Here is a 22,543-nt window from a genome sequence, read left to right as displayed (position 1 = left end):
CCTCCTTCTTTGCAAAGCGTAAACAAAAATGGCATAGCATCAAATTTTTGTGGTTGTAGAATTTCTTTTTATCAAAACACCAACATCTCATTTCTCTCTAGTGCTAGACTCGCTTGTTTGTTTAGATTGTATTTACCCAGAATGCTCTGTGCTGCAGTTCACTTCCTGCTTTTGGAGCGTATGAATTCAAACCACACCAGAGTTCATTTCAACCAAAACGAGACCGAAGTTTGTAAGTGGACCAGAATTAACTTTTTTTTTGTCTGCATTAGAGTTTGTTTACACATTCACACCTCCCCAAACGAACTAGAGATCTATTAAACCGGACTACACAGAGCTGCTGTGAACAAACCCTTAAAATGCACTTTAGTTCTTTAGCTGCTCAAACTCTTTTCAGCAGAAGTTTTTAATGCCAGAGAAGAAGAGGAACCAACCACAATGTTACTGAACTCTGATATCGCTGTATCAGATGAAAATCCTGAATTACTTGATTCATAGTTTACTGGGTCTTGACCCATAATAACAAAAGAGTCTATAAAGTTGTAATGCACAATAAAGATTATATTTTTATATCTTGGGCTGATGTGTTTACACATAACCTGCATCTTAACTCGAGTCGAGCAAATCTCAATCTCGTTGTAATCTGTTGATGACAATGACAAATAAATCTTATCTTATTTCTTATCTTTATTTCATGCATGATAGGAAGTGAAATGAGTCTCAGCAGCATGGTTCTCCTGTTTAATCTCAAAGAAAAATTAGCTGTATATACACTTCAAAAACAAAAGGAAAACCTCTGAAATTAAATCTGGATTTGGCAACAACTGGATTATTATTTTCTAGCTCCTGCAGCTTTTCAAATCAAAAGCAACAATCCACTCTAAACTGCATTCGGTTAGGTAGAAATATGGCCACTCAGAGAAACGCGTCACTTCGGTTTTACAGAAGTGGAAAAACGTTTGCTACTTCTGCTGATTTGTTCCAACGATACAGAATCACTGCAAAGCTGTGGATCGGGTCAGTCTTCGCCTGAGCTGCTGTCGTCTTCGGCGTCCGACAGGTCGGCGATGGGAAACCGCAAGATGGCGGCGACTCCGCTCAGCTGGGTCAGTTCTGAGGAAACAGTTCAGGATATTCATGACTCAAAAACACCAAGAGATTCCATAAAAATAAATAAAAATGGAGTCAGATTATCAAACAGCACATTTATCTTAAAGATGAAATGGTATAATTGCTTTTCTTTTTACTTTGCATTGCATTAAAAAATATAAAATTATGATGACGTAGTAAAATTCAAACATTTTCATGGTAAATTTTCAAACTTTTCCAGCACTTTGGAGATAAAAACAATACAAACAAACTAGAAAACACACTTTCAATTCATTATTACATATAATTTACTACTGTTAGTAAAAAGAATTAAGATGGCCGCCATCAAAATGTTAACATTCAGAATTATTTAGTGAATAAATGCTGTTTAAATGTGAAAAATAAGTGAAACTGATGTGACTGTAGCATTTATTATGTAGACAAAATATTTGCAACTTACGTTCACCAGAGACATGAAGGCTTGAGAATATCCTGCATGGGAAAAAAACCCAAAAATGGACAAATCAACTGATTGATAAATATAAATAATGTCAAATATCTTAGTAACATACAAATAAAGGGTTAAATATATACAGTATTTAAATCTTCATGTTAGTTACCGGACGTTTCCTCCATTGTCTTTCACGTTGTCCACCAGCCGGACGTATCGACTGCGTGTCTGAATGTCCTGATGTCTGAACGCAGAACAAAAACAAAACGGAGACGAGAGAAATAAAGAGAGTGAGAAACAAACAGATGCATGGATGAATGATTGGTTGGTCTGATAGATGAATAGAAAAATGGATGGATGAATGGAAATATTGACTTAATGGATGGGTGTACAGTTGGATGAACAGGCAGATGGATGGATGGATAATTTTCATGTTGAAACCAGCAGAAAATGTGTATCAGTTGCAGCTAATGCTAATATTTTTAGCAGCAACCAGTTCATTCTGTGAACTCATGACCCCATCTGACCCGTATGATCCTCTGTCCTCACCTGAACAACTTGTCGCTGATCAGCAGCGTGTCGATGGCCAGCGCGTCCGCGGCTCTTTCTACGTGAGCGATTCTGTACAAAAGGGAAAACAGACAAATGAGCGACAGGAGCTGCTGCTGGTCCAAACTGCTGGTTCTGGTTCCTGACCCATAGAAGGCTCTGTCGGGCTCGTGCTGCAGCATCTTGTAGAAATCTTCCAGGGCTTTCACTTCTCCAGCCGCCTGGATGTCAAACACAAAAACTGATAAAAACTCCTTGATTACAGGAGGAAATCGGGTGAACCCGGAGCAGAAACTCACCTTGGTATCAGACAGCCTGCTGGTCACGGCCGGGTCACACAGGATTTCTGCAAAACAAACAACTAGTTAGGCCTCTAGCTGCTAGTTAGGGATGCTAGTTATCAATTAATCGGTTAATCTAAAGACTAACTACTGACGATGAATTGATAAGTGGCCATTTTTTAAAAAACTTCAGTTTTCTCTTGTCTCAAGATGGCCGACCATCATAACGTAAAGAGGGTTTTTTTTCATAATCTACCAAATTTAAAAAAAAATCATTCCAACATTATTTTGGGTCAGCTGTATTAAATACCAACTGAATAAACAGAAAATTGTGGTTCTAAACAACAGAGTATTAGGGTCATGCTAAGAAAATAAAAAAATAAAATGACAAGAATATTAAAATTATGACTATTCTGGTAATACTATTAACTTTTCTCTTATTTACTTTATTCTCATATTATTTCGACTATTCTAATAAAACTATTCTCGTAATATTATGCCTTTGTCCTCTGAATTGTATTGACCTTTTTTTTGTATAGTCCAAATACTCTCATATTAACTTACACATATTTATAAAAAATAACAAACATTAACCTCTTAGGTGGCCGAATGGAGAAATAAAATACAAAAAAAATAAAATATGTTAATCAGTGAGTTCCCCACGAACAGAAGTACCGTCTGGAGTTACTCTTGAAAGAATGATAAAATTTTGTTAAGTTTTATCAACAGCCCTTAAAATCAATTTTGCTTATTGGCGCCATGTTTTTTACATTATTTCTCCAGTTATCTCCCCCACGTTTTTATCATCACGTCTTTGCCTTTGTTGCGCATCAGTAATCTTTCAGGAAGAAAGTGACGCTGCTCCGTCATGCAGCTCGGCTAAATGAGCGCTACTAGAGAGAAACTTAAGGATTTTGTCCACTGTTTAAATTTCACAACAGAACCGCATAAAGTGCATTTTGCAGCCAGACTCTTGTTTTGACCGTTACTCTTTCAGGCTCGGCCGCCATCTTTTATTCTGTATCACCGCTCAGTTCAGCGCCATACGGCACTGACTCAGCTTTATTACGCCCTCTGCTGGTCGGCGGCCAAACTACAACACTAAAACAAGGTCTAAGCGGAAGTTATTAGCTAATCGATTGGAATTATTTTAACCTGGTAAATAGTTCATTGACAATTAATAGTAAGTGGATTAATTGTTTGCATCCTTGTAGTGAAATCCAACTGTTTAATTCAAAACGTTGCAGCAGCTCCTGCCTACCTTTGAGTGAGTATTTGTGGCCAGATGACGAGTGGACCAGCATGAATTTAGGTCGGTTTTCCAGCAGGACCTTGTTGTCCTGTCGCACCGCCTCTTTGAAGACGTAGGCGAAAAACTGGTCCTTGACAAACCCGGGGCTGGCCACGAGGATGCACTTCACCACTAACAGCAACCAAAAAGAAAACCTTCATATGGATCAACAAATTAAAATAGAGAACTTGTAGTTCAGCTATTAGGGGGCGGTGCTTGTAGTTTAGCTATTGTCCTACCCTCAAAATTAATGTGACGAAGAATCGCCTGCATCACTGCCTCGTAGAACCGCTCCAGCGCCTGGAGAAAAGAAAAGAAAAAACTATTTCTGTAAGATTCATACGCTGTACTGCTGCTTACTTTGAAGTATATATTTATGATATTTATGGAAAAAATATATTTAATGAATATGTGTGACATATTTAGTCATTCTGATCAGTCATAAATGTGTAGTGAAAATGCAGCGGGTGAGGCAGAAAGTACCATGCCTCACTGACAGGGGGCGGTGCTGAGCCCCATAGACACAACAAGCAACAGGCGCTCTTCTTCTGAAAACAGTCGGAGAAGAAAAATACAGGGCCACTCTTTGGCTGCCACATTTTAGAAAATCAAAGGAAACTAGTAACAAGGACATTTTTTTACGACAGGAAGACAAAGATACGTGGAGAAGGATCAGAGTTGGAGTAAATTTTTTAAAAATGTACTTTTAGGTGTGTTTTTACTGTGCTGTCCTTTTTACTTTTACTTGAGTAATTTTATTATTAAGTATTGCTACTCTTGAGTAAAATTTCTGGATTTTGAACCCAGCGAGTGTCGTTATATTTATTGCTGTAATGTGACAACATGAAGAGAAACAAAACGCCTGGCAGCCACAGTCTGACGCAGCGCTGCAGCAGACTCACCTTCTCATGCTGGCTGCAGCTTCCCTTCCTCTTCCGAGGAATGGTGACCTCCACTTTGGCTCTCAGCAGGGTCATGGCGGGGGTCACCAGCACCACGTTGGCCAGGCCCTCCTGCATCACCACGGCCGCCACGTCTGCTCTCTGCGCCGGATCGCAGGCCTGCTCTGAAGCGGAGACCAGGACATGCTTAACGGACACTTCATGCAGGTTCAGGTCTTATTTATGTTTAAACTTTGAACCGAGGGCCAAAATCCCCAAACTGAAAGTATTCAGCGGCCAATTTTTTTTTTCTTCCCCCAATTAAAAACACATAAATATTATTGTAAATTTACCTGCACACTGATAAATAAAACGAGATAATTTACGTTTGCATTAATGTTAGTTTATTTCCAGCAACAAAAGTAAGTAAGTAATTTTCTTTTACGACTGTTACTGCAAACATGCTGGCTAATAATAATAATAATGATAATAAAAAGATAATTCAAGAAAAATTCTTTGTGTTGTACTTAATATTTTCCGCTTACGAAGATATAAACTTGCTTAAGAAGTGCTGGATGGCCAAATTTGTGCCATTATTGAATTCAGAGGCCACACAAAATTAATCCAAGGGCCAAAAATGGCCCACAGGCCGCACTTTGGACATCCCTGGTTTAAAAAGTTTTAAATAAAAAAGGTTCAACATGAACAGAATGAATAATTGTATAATTAAAAAGAGGCTTTTAATCTCAGTGTTTGTTTTTATCTTGGTAAATTAAACATTAAATTTAAAAATATGTTTTTTGTATTTATGTTACCGATCCGATCCAGAACCACGCTGTCCCAGCATTTCTTAGCCAGAGTGAACTTCCTGTTGAGCTCGAGCTCGATGGTGTGGTACGCCCCCATCTGGAGAAAAGACATCATGACAGCCACATTTTAGAGATACTACAGAAAAGAGAGGGAGGGATGGATGGAAAATAAAAAGAAAGAAAAACTAGAAGGAGAGAAAGCAAGATAGAAAGTCTAGAAAGAGAGGAAGAAAGTGTAAAAAAGACTAAAAAAGAAGCAGCAAAGAAAGAAAGAAAGAAAGAAAGGGAGGAAGAATGAAAGACTAAAAAATAAACTAGAAACAAACAAGGTGTAAAAAAGACTAGAGAAAGAAAGACTAGAAAGAAAAGTCTAGGAAAAAGAAAGAATAATGAAAGACTAGCAGTTTCTGTTTTTGCAGGTTGTTTCACCTGCATTGATCTAATTTCCTTGATATTTCTATCTATTAATGAAATACATTTACATACTGAAGAAACACTAAACTTTCTTTAAATCAATCAATCAATGAAATTTATTTGTATAGCACATTTCAGCAGCAAGGCATTTCAAAGTGCTTTACATCATATCAAACACAGAAACACAATGCAACATAGAATCAACAATCAAAACACGACATTAAGTCAGGTTCCATCAATAAATTTGTAATTGATTATGTTTCAAATACAATCTTAAACAGGTGGGTTTTTAGCCGAGTTTCATCCATAGAAGGTTTACCTGTTATACTCCTACTGTGTTATATGGAACAAAATACCTGTTGCTATTTTTATTCCCACTCACAATCACACAGTTTAAAACGATGTAGGCAGCATTTTCCTGGGCTTCTGGCACGAGGCTCCGTAAACCTCTTTCACAGAATTTCGAGCAGGGACTCCGCCGTCCTTCACGGATTTTTGTGCAATTCTATGGTGTAGTTAATAAATAGGTTTTGGGTAACGTGTCGGACCTTAACATACTGGTTCTCCTCTATGTTGGTGCCCTTCACTCTGAGCTGGCAGGCCTGCGAGTCGAAGTCGATGGTCTCCACGGACAGAGTCAGAGTGGTCCGAACCCTGGAGCTGCCCACGCTTCCTGTGGTCGACTCAGTCTGCACCTTCCTGTGGGAGACAGCAGACAGCAAAGGCTACGCTCACACTGCAGGCCTTCATGCTCAGTTCACCTTTTTTTTTGGTTAAATCAGATTTTTTCTTTCTTTTTTGGTTCACATTTCCCTACTTAAGCGACTTGTATGTGATCTCCAGTGTGAACTGCAAACGACCTGGAAGTGTCCCGCATGCACAGTAGAGGGCGCAATAACGTCACACAGAGAGCTTGCTCAGTGTTTTCCCAACCGCCATTAAAAAGAAGAAGAAGAAGAAGCTCAGTGTTTGCGGAAGTAAACATGGAAGCTAACGGTGCAGCACATCTTACAGTTTTGAAGTTGTTGTCCGACCGGAGTTCTGACTATCTGTGCTGCCTCATCAGGTTTTCCTAACGTACGTTACGTAGCATCGATACGTAGCATCGATACGTAGCATCGATACGTAGCATCAATACGTAGCATCGATACGTAGCATCGATACGTAGCATCGATACGTAGCATCGATACGTAGCATCGATACGTAGCATCGATACGTAGCATCAATACGTAGCATCGATACGTAGCATCGATACGTAGCATCGATACGTAGCATCGATACGTAGCATCGATACGTAGCATCGATACGTAGCATCGATGTGCGCATTACCACAAGGTAGGACGGATTAATGGGTAGCACAGACAGAACACCGGAGCCAGCACATTAACAACTTAATGGTGATTTTGATTTCTATATAACTATAAAGTTTCAGAAAAAATATTACAAATATTTCTCCCCTGAAGGAGACAGTAACGTCTCTGTTATTTTCATACAACAGATTAGAATCTACAAATGATTATTCAAAATTATGGTGGTTATGTAACGATTGTGGTGGTGAAACGTGGAAAACAGCAGGAAGGGGCGTGTTAATGCTTATCTAGTAATTACAGAAGTAATTACCATCTAATTATGTGTTGTGTTATCAATCCGCAGAGTTAAATTGTCACAGCATTTTTTATTAGATTGCTGTGCCCCAGTACTGATTTTTTCTTCTTTTTGTTATTTTCTCAGATCATCAAATAAATTTGTGCAAACCCTGAAAGCAGTTTTCAAATGGTGATTTTATGAAGGAAAGAAGGTCTCCCTACCAGGAATTAATCAACATTATTGAATTAATCATCAACTAATTCAGGATTCGACTAATTGCAGTAGAGCAGCTCTGTCAGGGCAGTAATTAAACCAAAACTGTACAAAAATATATTCATATGTTTCGCATTTAAGATAAAAAAAAAACCTTTATATTTAAATATGTTTTAGCCAAAACTCCCAAAGTGGCATTTTTTTCAAATTCACCGAGTTAAAATTCACTAGAGTAATGTTGTGTTTTTGCATTTTAGGTAATAAATGTTTATTTCTTTATCTAAAAAAAGAATTAAATTATTTATTTCCATCTTTTAATTAATTTCTAATATTGTATAGAAAAGGCTTAAGAAATTTAATTTTAAAAATCTGCAGAACGTGCCGAATTTTATTACCAGATTTTATTAAATAATTTAATTTTGGGTTTTTTAAGGTTTGATTTTTGGAAAATCTGGACTTTTTTAAAGAGACGTCATCTTTATGGCTCAATTTATCTGGACTTTGAATATATATATACTACATTTAAAATAAAAAATAACTTCCTTCTCTGTAAATATTTAATTAATAAATTTTTCCATTTTGTGATGTACAAAAAAAATCCTCATAGTCTTGAAATATCAGTCGAACTCTAAACATCAGTCCTCCGTTGGCCGGTTTCCTGTCTTGGTGTTATGGATATTAATGTTTACCTGATGGTTGAGGCTCTCAAACTGTCCCCCACTTGGAGCAGGTTATAGGTGTGCCACATGTCTTCTGCCTCCTCTGGCACCAGAGTCACCTGACTGAGGAAGAATAAACACATATTCAACAGTTTTGTTAATTAATTAAAATATGCTTATAATATAATATTATCTGGATGAATAATAAAATAAAATAAAACTATGGACAACCCTGACCATCTTCTTCATGAAAAACTGTCTCCAGTCAGAGACTTTATCAAATCTGTTCTAACACAGACTGCTACAGGAGATCTTTCTTGCCCACAGCCATCGCCATCTTTAATAGTTCTCTAATTAAATTTGTTACATTTTATTTCCTTTTGGGATCAATACTGCATTTTAAAATTTAATTTAATTAGAAAGGTACAAACACATTAAAGGACGAATGTTAATACAGTAATTACGGCGTAGATGAGTCATAACATAAATGTTGCTGCTTACTCATAGTTTTATGCTTAGTAATAGAAAAGTTATCATCTGGACACACCTTAGTAATGCTTTTATTTATTTTTACAAACCCCTTCGCCCCTTAAACCAGGAGTTGTTGCAGCTTACACATGCTCGTTTACGTCTTCGGTGACACAGTTACCAAATAGCATGCTTTTTTAGCTTGCTAACATTAGCACTCACCCGGCATTATCTTTCTCAATATCTTTATTGAGCAACTTCATGGTGAGACGATGGTAAAATATCAACACAAGTGTTAGCCTAAGCTATCGAGGTTCGCGTTTGACCAAGTTAGACACATTTTTATACCGACAGAAGCGCAAACTAAGAGAAAGCCATGTCTTAACTTCAGAATGAATCACTCAGTTCATGTTGCCAGGCGCTGAGGCATTACGTCACGAGAAAATACGTCTTTCCATGTGGGTCACTTCCGTGGGCGTCTCTATGGCAAGCTATCCTGTCATTTAATACTTACACATGCCGTTCAAAGCACGGATCGTTCTTCAGTTCCAGTTTTTATTCTAAAACTCTGTGCCAGTTTGCAGGAAATGTGTTGAGATGGGTAATATAGCTAATTGTATTTACTTATTTATACTTTAGTAACTATATGTGAAAAAAACTTTTAAATTTAAATTCAGAAATTCTTTATTAATACCGAAGAGCAACTAAATGTTATTGTAACTCATATTATCCAAGGCTCTTCAAATATATGTGGTAGATGCTGACGGCTGTGGGCTGTGGGCAGGAAAGATATCCTGTAGCAGTCTGTATTACAGTGTGTCAGAAAAGCATCTGACTGAAGACACACTGTTGTTGTATGACGATGCAGTATATACCTGCCAGTAATCATTTTTTCATTTAGTTGAAAGTTTTACCAATGCATAAAGTTCTTTGTAAACCATTGAACTTCTTTTTAGATGCTTGCCATTCTGTAGTTCTGTACTGAAATATAATTTTATTAAGGAAATGTAGACACTGAGGAAGTATTTCATTTTAGATATCTGTAATGCCGTAATAAAAAAGCAAAAAACTTTGTTGATCCCAAAGGGAAATTAAATGTTGGAGTAACTCCTATTATTCAATTTTACTCTAATTTAGTCATTAAAGTGATGTTACCTAATGCTGTTTGTAAAATAACTTAGATGTTTTTTCAAACCAATGTAATGGTTCCCACAAGAGTTCTGGGAACTGGGAACTTCTTACACATATTAAATTAAATTTTCAACTATAAAAAATTACCTTTCAGATCTGAATAAATGTTATTGTTTAAAACTAATACAATGATCAAAAATTTGTCATAAATGCTGTTTTGATTATATGACACCACAGCCTACCTTATATACCAAGAACGACTACTCGTTCTTTTTTTATTGTAACTTTAAGATAACCAAATGCTGACATACTTCGAATACAGCCAATCCAGGGGAGGAGAGAACGCACTAGATCCCGCCTACATGTGAAAACTAACCAATCGCAGCGCAAAAACAGTCTTACCACTTCCGTTCAACGTCGCTTTGAGCTAACGCTCTTCTAGCCTTTTTTTTGTCGATGGCATGCTGCTAGTAGCTGCGGCATAAACGGGGCTGTCACGGGAAAAATACTGACATTTAAAAGCTAATTGGAATATTTACTAAAAATATATTGACAATTTATTATTCTTGCAGCACATGTCAGCCATCACATCCTCATTAATTGAACTCCCGGCCTCAGACTTTGAGGTTGACAATTTTCCCCCAAGGTTAGTGAGCTAGCGCGCTAACGACAGCCGATTAAAGTAGTTAAGCTAACAGTAACTCGGTAGCCACTTTAAGCCGCCGCATCTTTATCTCATCGATTACTCCAAGATCCAAAAATAGGGTAATAAAATGGCGGAAGCCGACAAGTTGAACATCGACTCCATTATACAGCGCCTGCTCGAAGGTAAGACTCAGAATATACATTTATCCGCACATAGGTGCCATTTTAGCGAACAGGGAAGCCGCCAATGCTAGGCGAGTTGCTCATCTTTAGCGTCTTGCAAACGAAGCTGAACATTTAAATTGTGCAGCATCAGCTTGGTTTGATCATCCCCATTTCTAACATTTAAAACCTGTTTCCCCCCCTAACTTTGACACTTTAAGGAAAGAATCTCAGATTTGGCCAAAAATGCAAACTTTGAGCCGAGATAATGCCTCCCGTGTTCCAGTGTGTTTCTTGAAATGTTGAATTTGCTTGCATTTCTTCCCAAATCGTCTTTGATAATCTAAAAGGTGGGAATTTTGAATAGCTAAAATAAAAAATTAACAGTAATCAAAAAGTGTGCATAAATGTAGGCATATTAACAACATTTTTGAAACGCTTGTATTTGAAATGGTGTTTATTTTCACACAATTTGTAGGTTAGAAATGAGAGGTTAACATTTGAGTGATTCAAATGTTTGGTTTTCTTTGAGTTCTGACTCGTTGAGTTTAAATTTTGTTCTTTTATTTTTATTTTTTAAAAAGCATAATACATAAGAGACTCAAATGTGTCACTGGTTCTAAGATAGAGGTGGAAGATTTTATTTAATCTGAAAATTAATAAATTACAAGATTTGTTGAAGCAAATGTATCCAATCTAGCTGATTTTTTTTTTTAAATTAAACTACAAAAAGTTGATTGATTCTATCAGAATGTAAGATAAAAAATTATTAAACATGTTTAATAGTTGCTGATATTAGGCTGTTTGGAAGATTATGTTTAAGCAAATTAACTAATATCAAAAATATTTTTATATACTTTTGAATTGTATTGCAAAAATTGTGGGGGCTAAAATAAAAATCTAATTTATTTTTGCATATGAAAAAATGGATTTAGATTTTTTAAATAAATCCATTGGAAGATGAAGCAGTTTTGTTTTTTTACCTTAATTTTGTATAACAGCACCTTCTTTGTTGAACAATCGATTTTCCTGACGATTAATCGATTGTTCTAGCGATTAATCGGAATTTATAAATGGCACATTCTGTAGAGTTTTTATTTTACCACTTACGCCTTTTTTAAAGGACATTCACTACTTTCCTGTTATTATTTTGGCAATTTCTTCTCTAATATTTCTACTTCCACACATAAAATATCACAATGATTGATTGAGAAATCTGAAAATTGTCTTTTAAACAGACTAAAATATTAGCTGCATTCACAGTTCAGAAATTCTTGTAAAAAATTATCCCTAGATCCAGTATAAAACTGTAACTTTTAAAAGTACAGATGGAATAGTCAGTACCAATGGTTTGCACTTTTGGGCACAAAATGAATATTTAAATTCAGACGATTAAGAGTGATAATCATTGTTTTTCCTTTGATGTACTTTTTGTTCTGCTTTGTTTTATCTGCAAAGTGAAAGGATCCAGACCCGGTAAAAACGTTCAGCTGACAGAGAATGAAATCCGCGGCCTCTGCCTGAAGTCTCGGGAGATTTTCCTCAGTCAGCCAATCCTGCTAGAACTGGAGGCACCCCTCAAGATTTGCGGTGAGCCTCGGGGTCAAGGGTCATCTTCAAGTGTATTTTCACACACTTGAGTTTGGGAGGAGCTCTGTGGATTATTTTAACATTATGGTGAATTCTCTAAAGAGGTGGAAAACTGTTGCACAGCTGCAAATAACGATTATTTTAGTAGTTAATTAATCTGTCTATTATTCTGATGATTAATTGATTGTTTTGGTGATTAATCGATTAATCAGGGTTTAAAATGGCACTTTCTACATATTGTTCATTTAGCCACTTAAGTCTTTTTCTGTGCTGTTTTAGAAATAAATTAAAAGATGCAAATAAATAAATGAATTCCCTTTTAAATAAGAAAATAAATATTTTATTGCCTAAGATGCAGTAATTTAGCAATCCTTTAGTAAATCTGAACCGGATGAAGCTAAAACTGCCACCTGAGGAGTTTTGGCCAAAACATTTTTATAGTAAAAGGCATAAATATCTTAAATGCAAAATATATGCATTTTTATACAGTTTTGGTTTAACTTTTGCTCTCAATATGTTGATTCTTTCCCCAGTAAATGGTCTTTTTTTTTTTTGCCTGTATTCCAGTTAACGATTAATTGCAGACCGTTTCAATAATTGATTAATCATGACTAATTTGATTAATCATTTCAGCTCTAACAGTTGCAGGATTTAATAAGCGTTTGGATTTGACTTTCTCTTATTAAAAGCATGCAGAGATGTATTTATTTGTTGCCTTGCCGCTGTTGTTTTGCAGTGCGAGTCTCCTTGGACTTGTTCTCCTGAGTCGTTGTGCTGATGACACCATTCAGTGTTACTTCATAGGAACAGTGTGTGGAGTTCAGAAAGTGACCGAGTTTGCAGTAGTCTGCAGAAAACGGAGGGGAAAAAATCACTACAGTACGGCTGCAACTAATGATTATTTTAGTAATCACTTATTCTAATGATTAATTGATTAATCGTCTAGATAATGTGGATCTTTCTGCATATTTTTTATTTAACTTCTTAAGCTTTTTTTAATACAACATTAAAAATGCAATTAAACAAATTCATTAATTTTTACACAAGAAAATTAATAATTTATTGCTTAAAATGCAATAAATGGCTCATCAAATATGGGAGAACATGTTTACCGAGAAAATGTTTTCTTTATCTTAAATGCAAACTGTGTACAATTTTGTACAGTTATAGCTCTATTACAATTTTAACTGTTATTTCAGCCCTTTTTTATTAATGTATACTCCAGTTGATGATTAATCGATTACTAAATTAGTCAACGATTATTTCAACAATTTATTAATCACAATTAATCGTTTCTGCCCCACATTACAACACTAAATTCAGGCTCACATCTTGAGTTTTTTCTGCTGAAAATCAACTGATAATTGAATATTTTGTTAAATATTGGTTGGTGTGAAAAATGAATGCTTTTCCCAAACAAAGGGTTGAACCTTTAGCTTTTTTTAGTCAGACAGGATAATCACACTTTTAACCACTTTGCTGTTTGTTCTTTTAAACGTAAAGTTGTTTAATGTCCGTTGACCAATAATTACCGCTGCAGTATAGCCAGGAGTTTAATTTTACGTTTTGGCTGACAAGTAATAAGGATTTAATGTTTTTAGGTTTAAAAAGTGGCACAAAGTTTGGTTTCTCCATCTGTTCTAGGTTCACTACAGATTAAAGTTGGACATCCTTAAAGCAGTGGTGTCCAAACTTTCTGCCAAGGTACACAGTACTTTTTATTTTTAAAATTAAAATGGTTGTTTCTTGTACCTTTTTAAAATTTGTATCCACCTATTAATAAACTAAACATGCAAGATGTTATGGAAATGAACTAAAAAGTCTGAATTATTTTAGGAAAGGAAAATAACTGAGGATCCAAAACAGAAAAATAGGATTTAACTTTCCAAATTCTTTGGTTTAGTTTTTCTTATTTGGGCTATAAAAACATTTTTTTGTCTAAACTCTGCAACAAAAACGGGACACAAGGTCACTTGTTTTTTAAGCTGCTTTGAGTAAAAGCTGCTGCATGTTTGAGATTCTAATTACGACAGTATGCTAAAGAATGAAGAAACCTGCTTGATAAATTTGGTTCTATTTAACATTTTAAAAATTATTTTAAGATTTAGTCACCCTCAAAGATGAAAAACAAGCAGCCTATGTGCATCAACCATTTCTGCTTCCAGGACAAGTTTTTCGATAGAGAAAATGGAAAACTATCAATCCTGACAATAAGGACAGTTTCAGTTTTTTAAAAAACATTATTAGATTTTATTGTGACAGCAATAAATCAAAATTATTCTAATTCTTATAAGAAACTTATCACAATAACTTTTTATTGAAAAACATGAGTTGTTTTTTGTTTTTGTTTTTCAAAATTAGCAATAAGTAAATTTATTTTTGTAATTTCAGTCAACGCAATGAAAGCACAGATAATGTTAAAAGGGAGTTGTTTTTGTCTACGTGACCCCGTACTTGCTCAGCATGAAGTCTTGGCTTCCTCAGATGGAAATCTTTGAATTTTATGGATTAATTTTATTTTAGTAATTATATCTGTTTCTCTCTATCTGCCTCTGAATGACTGTTGTGAGTCAAAATTTAATTAAAGTCAAGCTCAGAACTATGGAGGACCAAAACTGACGTAATTAAAAATAAAAGCAGAAAATTGTTTTCGTCGGAGGCAAAACAAAATGTATAAATTTCTTGACAAAAAGGCACATATATAAAGAAAAGGCTACACAAAATGGATATATTTCTGTTTTTATTGTTGTCATTTTCGGTCTTCCATACGATCCTGCTCTTTCCATCTCTCCAGGCGATGTTCATGGGCAGTACTACGACCTTTTGAGGCTGTTTGAATATGGAGGCTTCCCACCAGAGAGCAACTACCTGTTCCTGGGCGACTATGTGGACAGAGGGAAGCAGTCGCTGGAGACCATCTGCCTCCTGCTGGCCTACAAGATCAAATACCCAGAAAACTTCTTCCTGCTGAGGGGAAACCACGAGTGCGCCTCCATTAACAGAATATACGGCTTCTATGATGAGTGTAAGTCAGAAAAAATTCTAACTGTATTTGTTTATCCACCGCTTAAGAAGACGCTTGGTTTGGTAGTGCTTATTGAAAGTATTCATTCCCCTTAAACTTTTTTTTACATTGTGTAGAAATAACTTTTTCAGACCAGTTGGTTGTAAAGGGTTTGTGTGCAAGAGTCACATTTCAAAACATAAAATTTTGTTATATTTTACTTTTTTGCCCTTGCTTTAGAATGTAAAATACAATCACAAGATGTGTTAATAATTGTAATAAATTATATTATATAATACTGTACAAAAACTGTTTTCTTTAGTTCATTTGTATTATTTTTTCTCTTCAAAGTGCGGTGCTGGAAAAGTACGAAAACTCAACTGAAAAGTGCTTGAATTTTTTTCTGTGGAAAAAGTGTATGGCCCAGTCAAAGTACAGACATAAATCCAGTTGTAAATGTGTGGCAAGGCTTCAAAATGTATTATTTTGTGAAGTTTAAAGTGCTCAGAAATGAACTGGCAGACTTGGAAGGTAAAGCTGAGAGCGTGGCTCATCCAATCAGACTTACTTTGAGCTGTTTTGCAAAGAAAAATGGCAAAAAGTTGATCATTTTTAAACTTTTTAGACCCAAAATTTGGAATTGTCAGATCCAGTTTCAGAAATCTGCAATCGGTGCACCTTGGTTCTGTTTCACAAACTATTAACTCTGTTTAGCTGAATGCAAATGCATGCCACACTTCTCAGATTTTATCTGCAAAAGAGAAAAGTGAAGATTACATAATTTTCCCTCCTCTTCTCCACGCAGTCCCACTGAAACGCGTTGTAGTTTGCAGCAATGAAATTATCCAACATTCAGGCTTTCTGATGTGTTTTTTTTTCTCACAGGTAAAAGGCGATACAACATAAAGCTGTGGAAGACCTTCACCGACTGCTTCAACTGTTTGCCCGTCGCAGCCATCGTTGACGAGAAGATCTTCTGTTGCCATGGAGGTATCCTCCTCTCCCCGTAACTCGTCTCTCATCTCTGCTGTGTTGTTTCCGTCGCAGCCAAACGAGCGTAAAATTCACTCTATTTATGTCCCGTTTTCAGAGAGTCAGTGTTTGGCTACTTAGGTTGATTTTTATCCTACTCTTATTAGGATTTACATTTGGAAAACATCTGATAAAACATTTAAGGATCTGGAGAATGTTGTAGGTAATTACTCAACATATCCGCTGAGAATAAATATTAGTGTTTCACAGCGAATATGTGTGTTTGTAGGTTTAGAGAAATTAAAAAGCATGTGAAAGTGGGCTCAGACAAAATGGCGGCGTCGAGTGAAAATATGTAAACACAGACTGCTGATCTGTAAACTGGTTACATAAGAGAGAGTGAACACATGAAGGAGCTTTACCTTGCAGAAGGACGACGATGGAGCTTAAATCTAAATCTGGTTTAATCTCTTTCTTAGTTTGCAGAATTAAATTCAAAAGTTAGCTTTGTTCTGGGTATATGCAGGAATTTCTTTCACATTTTTGCTCCTTTTGATGAAAAAATAATTATCGATCAATTGTACCTCTGATCTAGTCCAGAGGTCTTCAATGTGGGGGTCGCAACCCATAGGAGGGTCGTGGAGAAACTTCATGGCGGTCGTGCAATTTCTGATTGAGAATTTTTTTGTATATATTTTTTCTATTCAAAGTTAAGTCTTTAAATACACATTAACATGAATCCAACTTGAAACAAATATAAAAAATAGTAAAGATCAGTCAGAAATTCACAGATTTAATGATCAAAAATCAGTTTATGTAAACAGTTCTGGACTTCATGCTAAATAACAGCTTGTTGAATGGTTAGGGTCATTTGTCTGTATGCTCCATTTAATGGTTAATTACTAAAGTGGTGGACGATTACTTCCATAACCGATTAATCGCTTTAGCCTAAATAAATATATGCAAACAAAAGGTTGTTTTTTTTTATTTTAAATGTTAAACGTATGTATATATTATACAGTTTTGGCTGAGTTACTGCTCTGAAGATGACGTCTGGTCAGAAAATTACCCTTTTTTTTGAGTCTGTACACTTAATTGATTACAGAATCGGTTGACGATTGTTCCAATCATCGATTAATCGCGATTAATTCAATTAATCATTTTGGCCAATGCTTACATTTATAGAATTTTTTAAGTTTCCACTGATCTCTAGTGATTAAATAGTGTCATCGCTGTGGAACTGGTTCAGTTTCTTACACTTTAAATAAAAAATATTGGTATATTTTCTGCTGATTCTGCCGTTTTTAACCTTTGCGTTGTTGGTGTTTAGGCCTTTCCCCGGACCTCCAGTCCATGGAGCAGGTCAGGAGGGTCATGCGTCCCACCGACGTGCCCGACCAGGGCCTCCTCTGCGACCTGCTGTGGGCCGACCCGGACAAGGACGTGCTGGGCTGGGGCGAGAACGACCGCGGCGTCTCCTTCACCTTCGGCGCAGACGTGGTCACCAAGTTCCTCCACAGACACGACATGGACCTGATTTGTCGAGCCCATCAGGTCGGTGTGGAGAGTTAATTTTTTAATGAGAGATGTCAGCAAAAGCAAAACCAGAGCGACTTGTTCTTCAGCTAAATTGATTATTATTTGTATTCGGTTATAGAATAATCCGTTAGGACAAAGGAATGTTTTTATTCGAGGTGTGTTCAGCTTGTTGGAACCTGTTTCTGCAAGGCGAGGCTCTCGCTGCGCTCATGTTGTTCCTATCGGCTGGGAACTTCCTCTCTGAATTCTCAGCAAGCTAGTTGATGACTTTCAAATATTTTGTGGAAGTGCATCAGGTGGAACTTCTCAAAAAACAGCAATAAAAGCTGAAGCTCTGTTATACTTCTCTCCAAGTTGTAAATATTAGCTATTGATTTCTGTTAGTTTACGGTTGTAGATTGTACATAAATCTTATATTAATATTTCTATACTTGTATTTTTGTCTGATTTATTTTAATATCTTTACTGGTTTCCCTTCCTACCTACTCTCCAATTAAAAACATTTTCCTACCTTTATTAGGGCTTAATTAATCGGCTCGATCGTGATTAATCGGTTCAGTCGTGATTAATTGATTGTTAAAATAATGGTCAACTAATTTGGACTATACAGATATTTAAAAGTAAAACTGTACTATTTTATTTAAAAAAAAGAACAGCACAGTCAGAGCAACAATTAAGCCAAAACTGAACAAAAATATAAACATTAAGATGAAAAACTTTCTTTGTCTATAAATGTGTTCTACACAGAAATCCTAAAGTGGCGGATTTTGCTTCACCTGATTCAAACTCCTATTAAACACCTTTTTCTATCCAATTATTAATTAGTCCATCTAAAAAAATAATCAGCCCTACACTGTATTGATATTAAGTCAAGCAGAAAGGGCTGAACTTTTTACATGTTGATTTTATTTTATTTTTTAGTTTTTTTTGGCTGCAGATGCTACAGATGATCAAGAGTACACTAAAGGGATAATATGTTGCTGCATTATAGGTAATAAAATGTTTTTCTCATTTAGGAAAGGAATTGAATTATTTATTAGCATTTTTAATGTAGTTTTAATACTGTACATAATAAGCCAAAGCGGTTGAAAATTTGGTATAATGTGCAAATTTTTTACTTGATTAATCGTCGGAACAATTGATTTATCGTCAGAATAATCTATTAATCGACACAACAGTCAATTAATAGTAAGAATAATAAATTAATCGGTAGAACAATCGTTTATTTTTCTGAAAAATCGATTAATCGTTGGAATTGTTGATTAATCTTTGGGGAAATCGATTAATCATCTGTCAATAGAATAATCGATTACTCAGATAATTGTTAGCCGTATCCGAAGCATCGCTAATAGTATACAATTTTCTCTAGATCTTAAAATCTTTGTTGGAATCAGTGATAAACGTATGTTGGCGTCTTGAAGGAGCTGTCTAATTCCCACCTGAACTATTGAGAGTTTGGGGAGGAGAGAACAAATTTTATTTTTTTCAATTCTTTTTTATCAATTTCTTTCCTTTTTTTTGTGTATTATTATTTTTGTTTAAAAAACACATTTTTATTAGTTTTTATTTTTCCTGCCTCCCTCACTCTGCTGTGTTTTGACCGTCTCCTGCGTGTGTTTTCAGGTGGTTGAGGACGGTTATGAATTCTTTGCTAAGCGCCAGCTGGTGACGCTGTTTTCAGCCCCAAACTACTGCGGGGAGTTCGACAACGCAGGGGCCATGATGAGCGTAGACGAGACCCTCATGTGTTCATTCCAGGTGAGCATTACACCTGCATCTTTGAAAGTGATCACAGCGCTTAAAAAGTAAAATCTACAATATTTTCATACCTAACTCGATTTTCAATTTTAATAAATTTTTAGTCTCTTGTAAAGAAAGTACAAATGACAGACGGAGTATTAGGGCCACAAGAAATTTATGTTTAATGGTGAGAATGAAATCATAACAGGATGTCCTTAAAAAAAGCTTAAATTCACATATCTAAAAATTAGGCTTTAAAAGTAGTTTGGCCTTAAATCACAGGTCTCAAATTGTGTCTTTACAGAACTATTTAATTGTATATTCTATTTTTTTTCTAACGGGACTATTCTGTCAAGACATCTACATTGCAAGATGCAGGCTAGCTAACTAGCTAGCTTTTTTGCACACATCATTCATTAAAATTTAATGTTTTTTTATTTTTACAATGTGTTCTTGCATTATTATTATGTCTTTACCATCATATTACTTAAAAATTGTCTCAAACAACATTATCGTTATCGCAATAATTTCTGGAACAATTTATTGTCCAGCAAAATTTAGCATTGCAACCCTACCAATACCATCCATCCATCCATCCATCCATTTTCTGTTCACCCTTGTCCCTAATGGGGTCGGGAGGGTTGCTGGTGCCCATCTCCAGCTACGTTCCAGGCGAGAGGCGGGGTTCACCCTGGACAGGTCGCCAGTCTGTCGCAGGGCAACACAAAGACATACAGGACAAACAACCATTCACACACACACACACCCCTAGGGAGAATTTAGATAGACCAATTAATCTAACAGTCATGTTTTTGGACTGTGGGAGGAAGCCGGAGTACCCGGAGAGAACCCACGCATGCACAGGGAGAACATGCAAACTCCATGCAGAAAGACCCCGGCCGGGAATCGAACCCAGGACCTTCTTGCTGCAAGGAAACAGTGCTACCAACTGCGCCACTGTGCAGCCACTGCGCCACTGTGCAGCCCCTACCAATACCGATTTTGATATTTTTCTATTCCCAATATTGGGACTGATACAGATATTAATATCTATAGAAAACACATTACTTTCTCTGTTTATTAGTAGTTTCCTGATGTTTTTTTTCTGCAACAGATCCTGAAACCCGCCGATAAGAAGCTGTTCTACGGCGGCGGAGGCGGCTTGGGCTCCGGCCGCCCCGTCACTCCTCCCAGGAAAGCTAAGAAATGACAGCAGTAGTTTGCTTTTCGACCTCCGGCCCATCCCTCCTGCCCTCTCTACCTCTCTTCTCCTTTATTCCACCAAACAGCCAGAAATCAAACCTATACCCAGGGCTTTTTTTTTGTTTTGTTTTTCTTCCTTTTTTATCTGTACTTCTTAAAACATTTAATGTAATGGATTGTCTGAGTGAGTGCGTGCGTGCGTGCGTGCGCGGACTATAAACTTGTCTCGTCTGCAGGTGAGCATTAAAATCACATGTACATTTTTGCAAATTTATTGAAAGGTTTATACTTTCCCCTTGTTCTGACCGCGTTGAAACCACAGGGTCGGTCTCTATGGCAACCAGACTGAAATCGCAGGGTTTTTTTTGGGAGACAGGTTGCTGTCATGGCGGCTTTGGCAGCATACTTGTAGAGAGTAAGAGGAGGGAGGCGTGTTTTGTTTTCCCTGTTTCTGTACTGTAAAATCTCAAACACAGGTGTGTGTGTGTGTGTGTGTTTCGTGTCTTGCTTATTTTGCTGTGAGGAGTTGCATCATTTCCAAGCAAGAACACGGCGACACACACACGCACAAACACAAATGACTCGTCAGATTCATATGAGCCAGAGCTGTAAAAACCCCCCATACAGTTTAGGTTTGTACAGATTTGATTACTTGAAAGAGATTTTTTGTGAATTCGTTTTGTAGTCTTTCATCGAGTTGACCAATAAACCGAGAATCTGAACTGCCGTGTCTCCCTCTTCTTCTGTGTTTGTGTAATTATCAGTTTTACATTGAACCCACGCTTTGTTGCAGGAATTAAACTGTAAATTATTCACTGATTTGAGCATTTTTGTTTCTTCTAATATATTAAAGCAGGATTTCTGCGCATCCTTAAAAAGTCTTAATTTCATGTATCTAAAAGTAAAATGTCTTAAATTTATTAGAAAATTTTGAAATTTACCTTAAATACTGCTAATCACAGGTTTTGAATTTTGTCGTTTAATCTCAGTCTATATAGTTTATTTTTCTGTCAGGCAAATCTTTATTACATCCTGTGACTCGAGGTAATTGAGGCTACCGCTAAAATAACAGCTAGCTGTTAATTTATTAGCATTTAGAAATGTGCCAATAAACTGGCAGTTGAGGCTATTACTAATCTTAGCAGATAATTAGCTGCTAGTTAGCAGCTAATTGATTGCTAAAGTAGCTAACTAGCTACTGTCAGCTACTTAGCTGAAGGTAATTAGTTGCTGAAGTACTTTGACAAACTTCAAACTGCTTTCACAGTACTTTAAATTAGCAACTTTAGCAGCTAATCAGTTAGTGATACCAGTTTGATAGCACCTTATCAGTGCTAATAAACCCTTGTTGGCTGACTAGCTAGCTAGTTTTTTGTGCCCATCTTTGGTAAATGTAGTTTGTTGGCTGGACATTGTAGATCATCGCCACTGGATTATTTCTATTGCCGTATGATGCTATGTGCACTCTGCACAAAAAAAGCTTGGTACTACAACATAAAATATGCAATTTTCTTTTGCACAGGTCTTAAATTTCATTCATGTTTTGTCTGTCATGGCTAGAGTTTGTACATATAATACAAACAAATACAATATTGTTCAAAGGGATCAGTCAGGAGAAGGACTCCAAAAAATGCACGTCACAGAATAAAGTGAAGACAGATGTGAGTAAATTGATTAAATAAGTTATAGTAGTTACATTGGGAAACATGTTTCTTCATGATTCATCTCCCAGAAAAGGTGCAAATTGTTTTCAAACATGATTTACCCCAAAATTTTGACATCACAAAATGAAGAATCTAATGTTTAAGTGTTTTCTATTACTGTGTTTGTTTATTGGGTGTAAATAAAAAGCCACACTACAGTTT

The 22,543-nt window shown here is 36.2% G+C and overlaps 2 protein-coding genes across 2 annotated transcripts; one reads left to right on the top strand and one right to left on the bottom strand.

Moving 5' to 3' along the window:
• Window positions 1-724: 724 nt before the first annotated feature.
• pelo (pelota mRNA surveillance and ribosome rescue factor) lies at window positions 725-9,135 on the bottom strand. Its single transcript, XM_032575154.1, has 13 exons — window positions 8,915-9,135; window positions 8,255-8,347; window positions 6,314-6,464; window positions 5,358-5,448; window positions 4,564-4,727; window positions 3,901-3,961; window positions 3,632-3,793; window positions 2,389-2,435; window positions 2,237-2,310; window positions 2,090-2,161; window positions 1,710-1,784; window positions 1,550-1,581; window positions 725-1,113 (listed from the first exon to the last, which is right to left on the bottom strand). Exons 1-13 carry the CDS (start codon window positions 8,953-8,955, stop codon window positions 1,019-1,021), a joined length of 1,158 nt encoding a protein of 385 aa, XP_032431045.1. The 5' UTR covers window positions 8,956-9,135; the 3' UTR covers window positions 725-1,018.
• Window positions 9,136-10,251: 1,116 nt separating this feature from the next.
• LOC116727196 (serine/threonine-protein phosphatase alpha-2 isoform-like) lies at window positions 10,252-21,400 on the top strand. Its single transcript, XM_032574452.1, has 7 exons — window positions 10,252-10,651; window positions 12,089-12,220; window positions 15,015-15,245; window positions 16,110-16,214; window positions 17,527-17,750; window positions 19,359-19,493; window positions 20,590-21,400. Exons 1-7 carry the CDS (start codon window positions 10,597-10,599, stop codon window positions 20,683-20,685), a joined length of 978 nt encoding a protein of 325 aa, XP_032430343.1. The 5' UTR covers window positions 10,252-10,596; the 3' UTR covers window positions 20,686-21,400.
• The last annotated feature ends 1,143 nt before the right edge of the window (window positions 21,401-22,543 follow it).

This window comes from Xiphophorus hellerii, chromosome 10, assembly GCF_003331165.1.
Source record: "Xiphophorus hellerii strain 12219 chromosome 10, Xiphophorus_hellerii-4.1, whole genome shotgun sequence".
Taxonomy (NCBI): Eukaryota; Metazoa; Chordata; class Actinopteri; order Cyprinodontiformes; family Poeciliidae; genus Xiphophorus; species Xiphophorus hellerii.
This window is presented reverse-complemented; position numbering and strand designations above follow the sequence as displayed.

Excerpts from the sequence above, each read along its gene's own strand:
- pelo (XM_032575154.1), bottom strand. The coding sequence starts at position 8,955 with ATGAAGTTGCTCAATAAAGATATTGAGAAAGATAATGCCGG. Across the intron at positions 3,794-3,900 it reads TCGTCACATTAATTTTGAGG|TGGTGAAGTGCATCCTCGTG; the intron begins GTAGGACAATAG and ends GGTTGCTGTTAG. Across the intron at positions 1,785-2,089 it reads ATCAGCGACAAGTTGTTCAG|ACATCAGGACATTCAGACAC; the intron begins GTGAGGACAGAG and ends TTCTGCGTTCAG.
- LOC116727196 (XM_032574452.1), top strand. The coding sequence starts at position 10,597 with ATGGCGGAAGCCGACAAGTTGAACATCGACTCCATTATACAGCGCCTG. Across the intron at positions 10,652-12,088 it reads TATACAGCGCCTGCTCGAAG|TGAAAGGATCCAGACCCGGT; the intron begins GTAAGACTCAGA and ends TTATCTGCAAAG. Across the intron at positions 12,221-15,014 it reads GGCACCCCTCAAGATTTGCG|GCGATGTTCATGGGCAGTAC; the intron begins GTGAGCCTCGGG and ends CCATCTCTCCAG.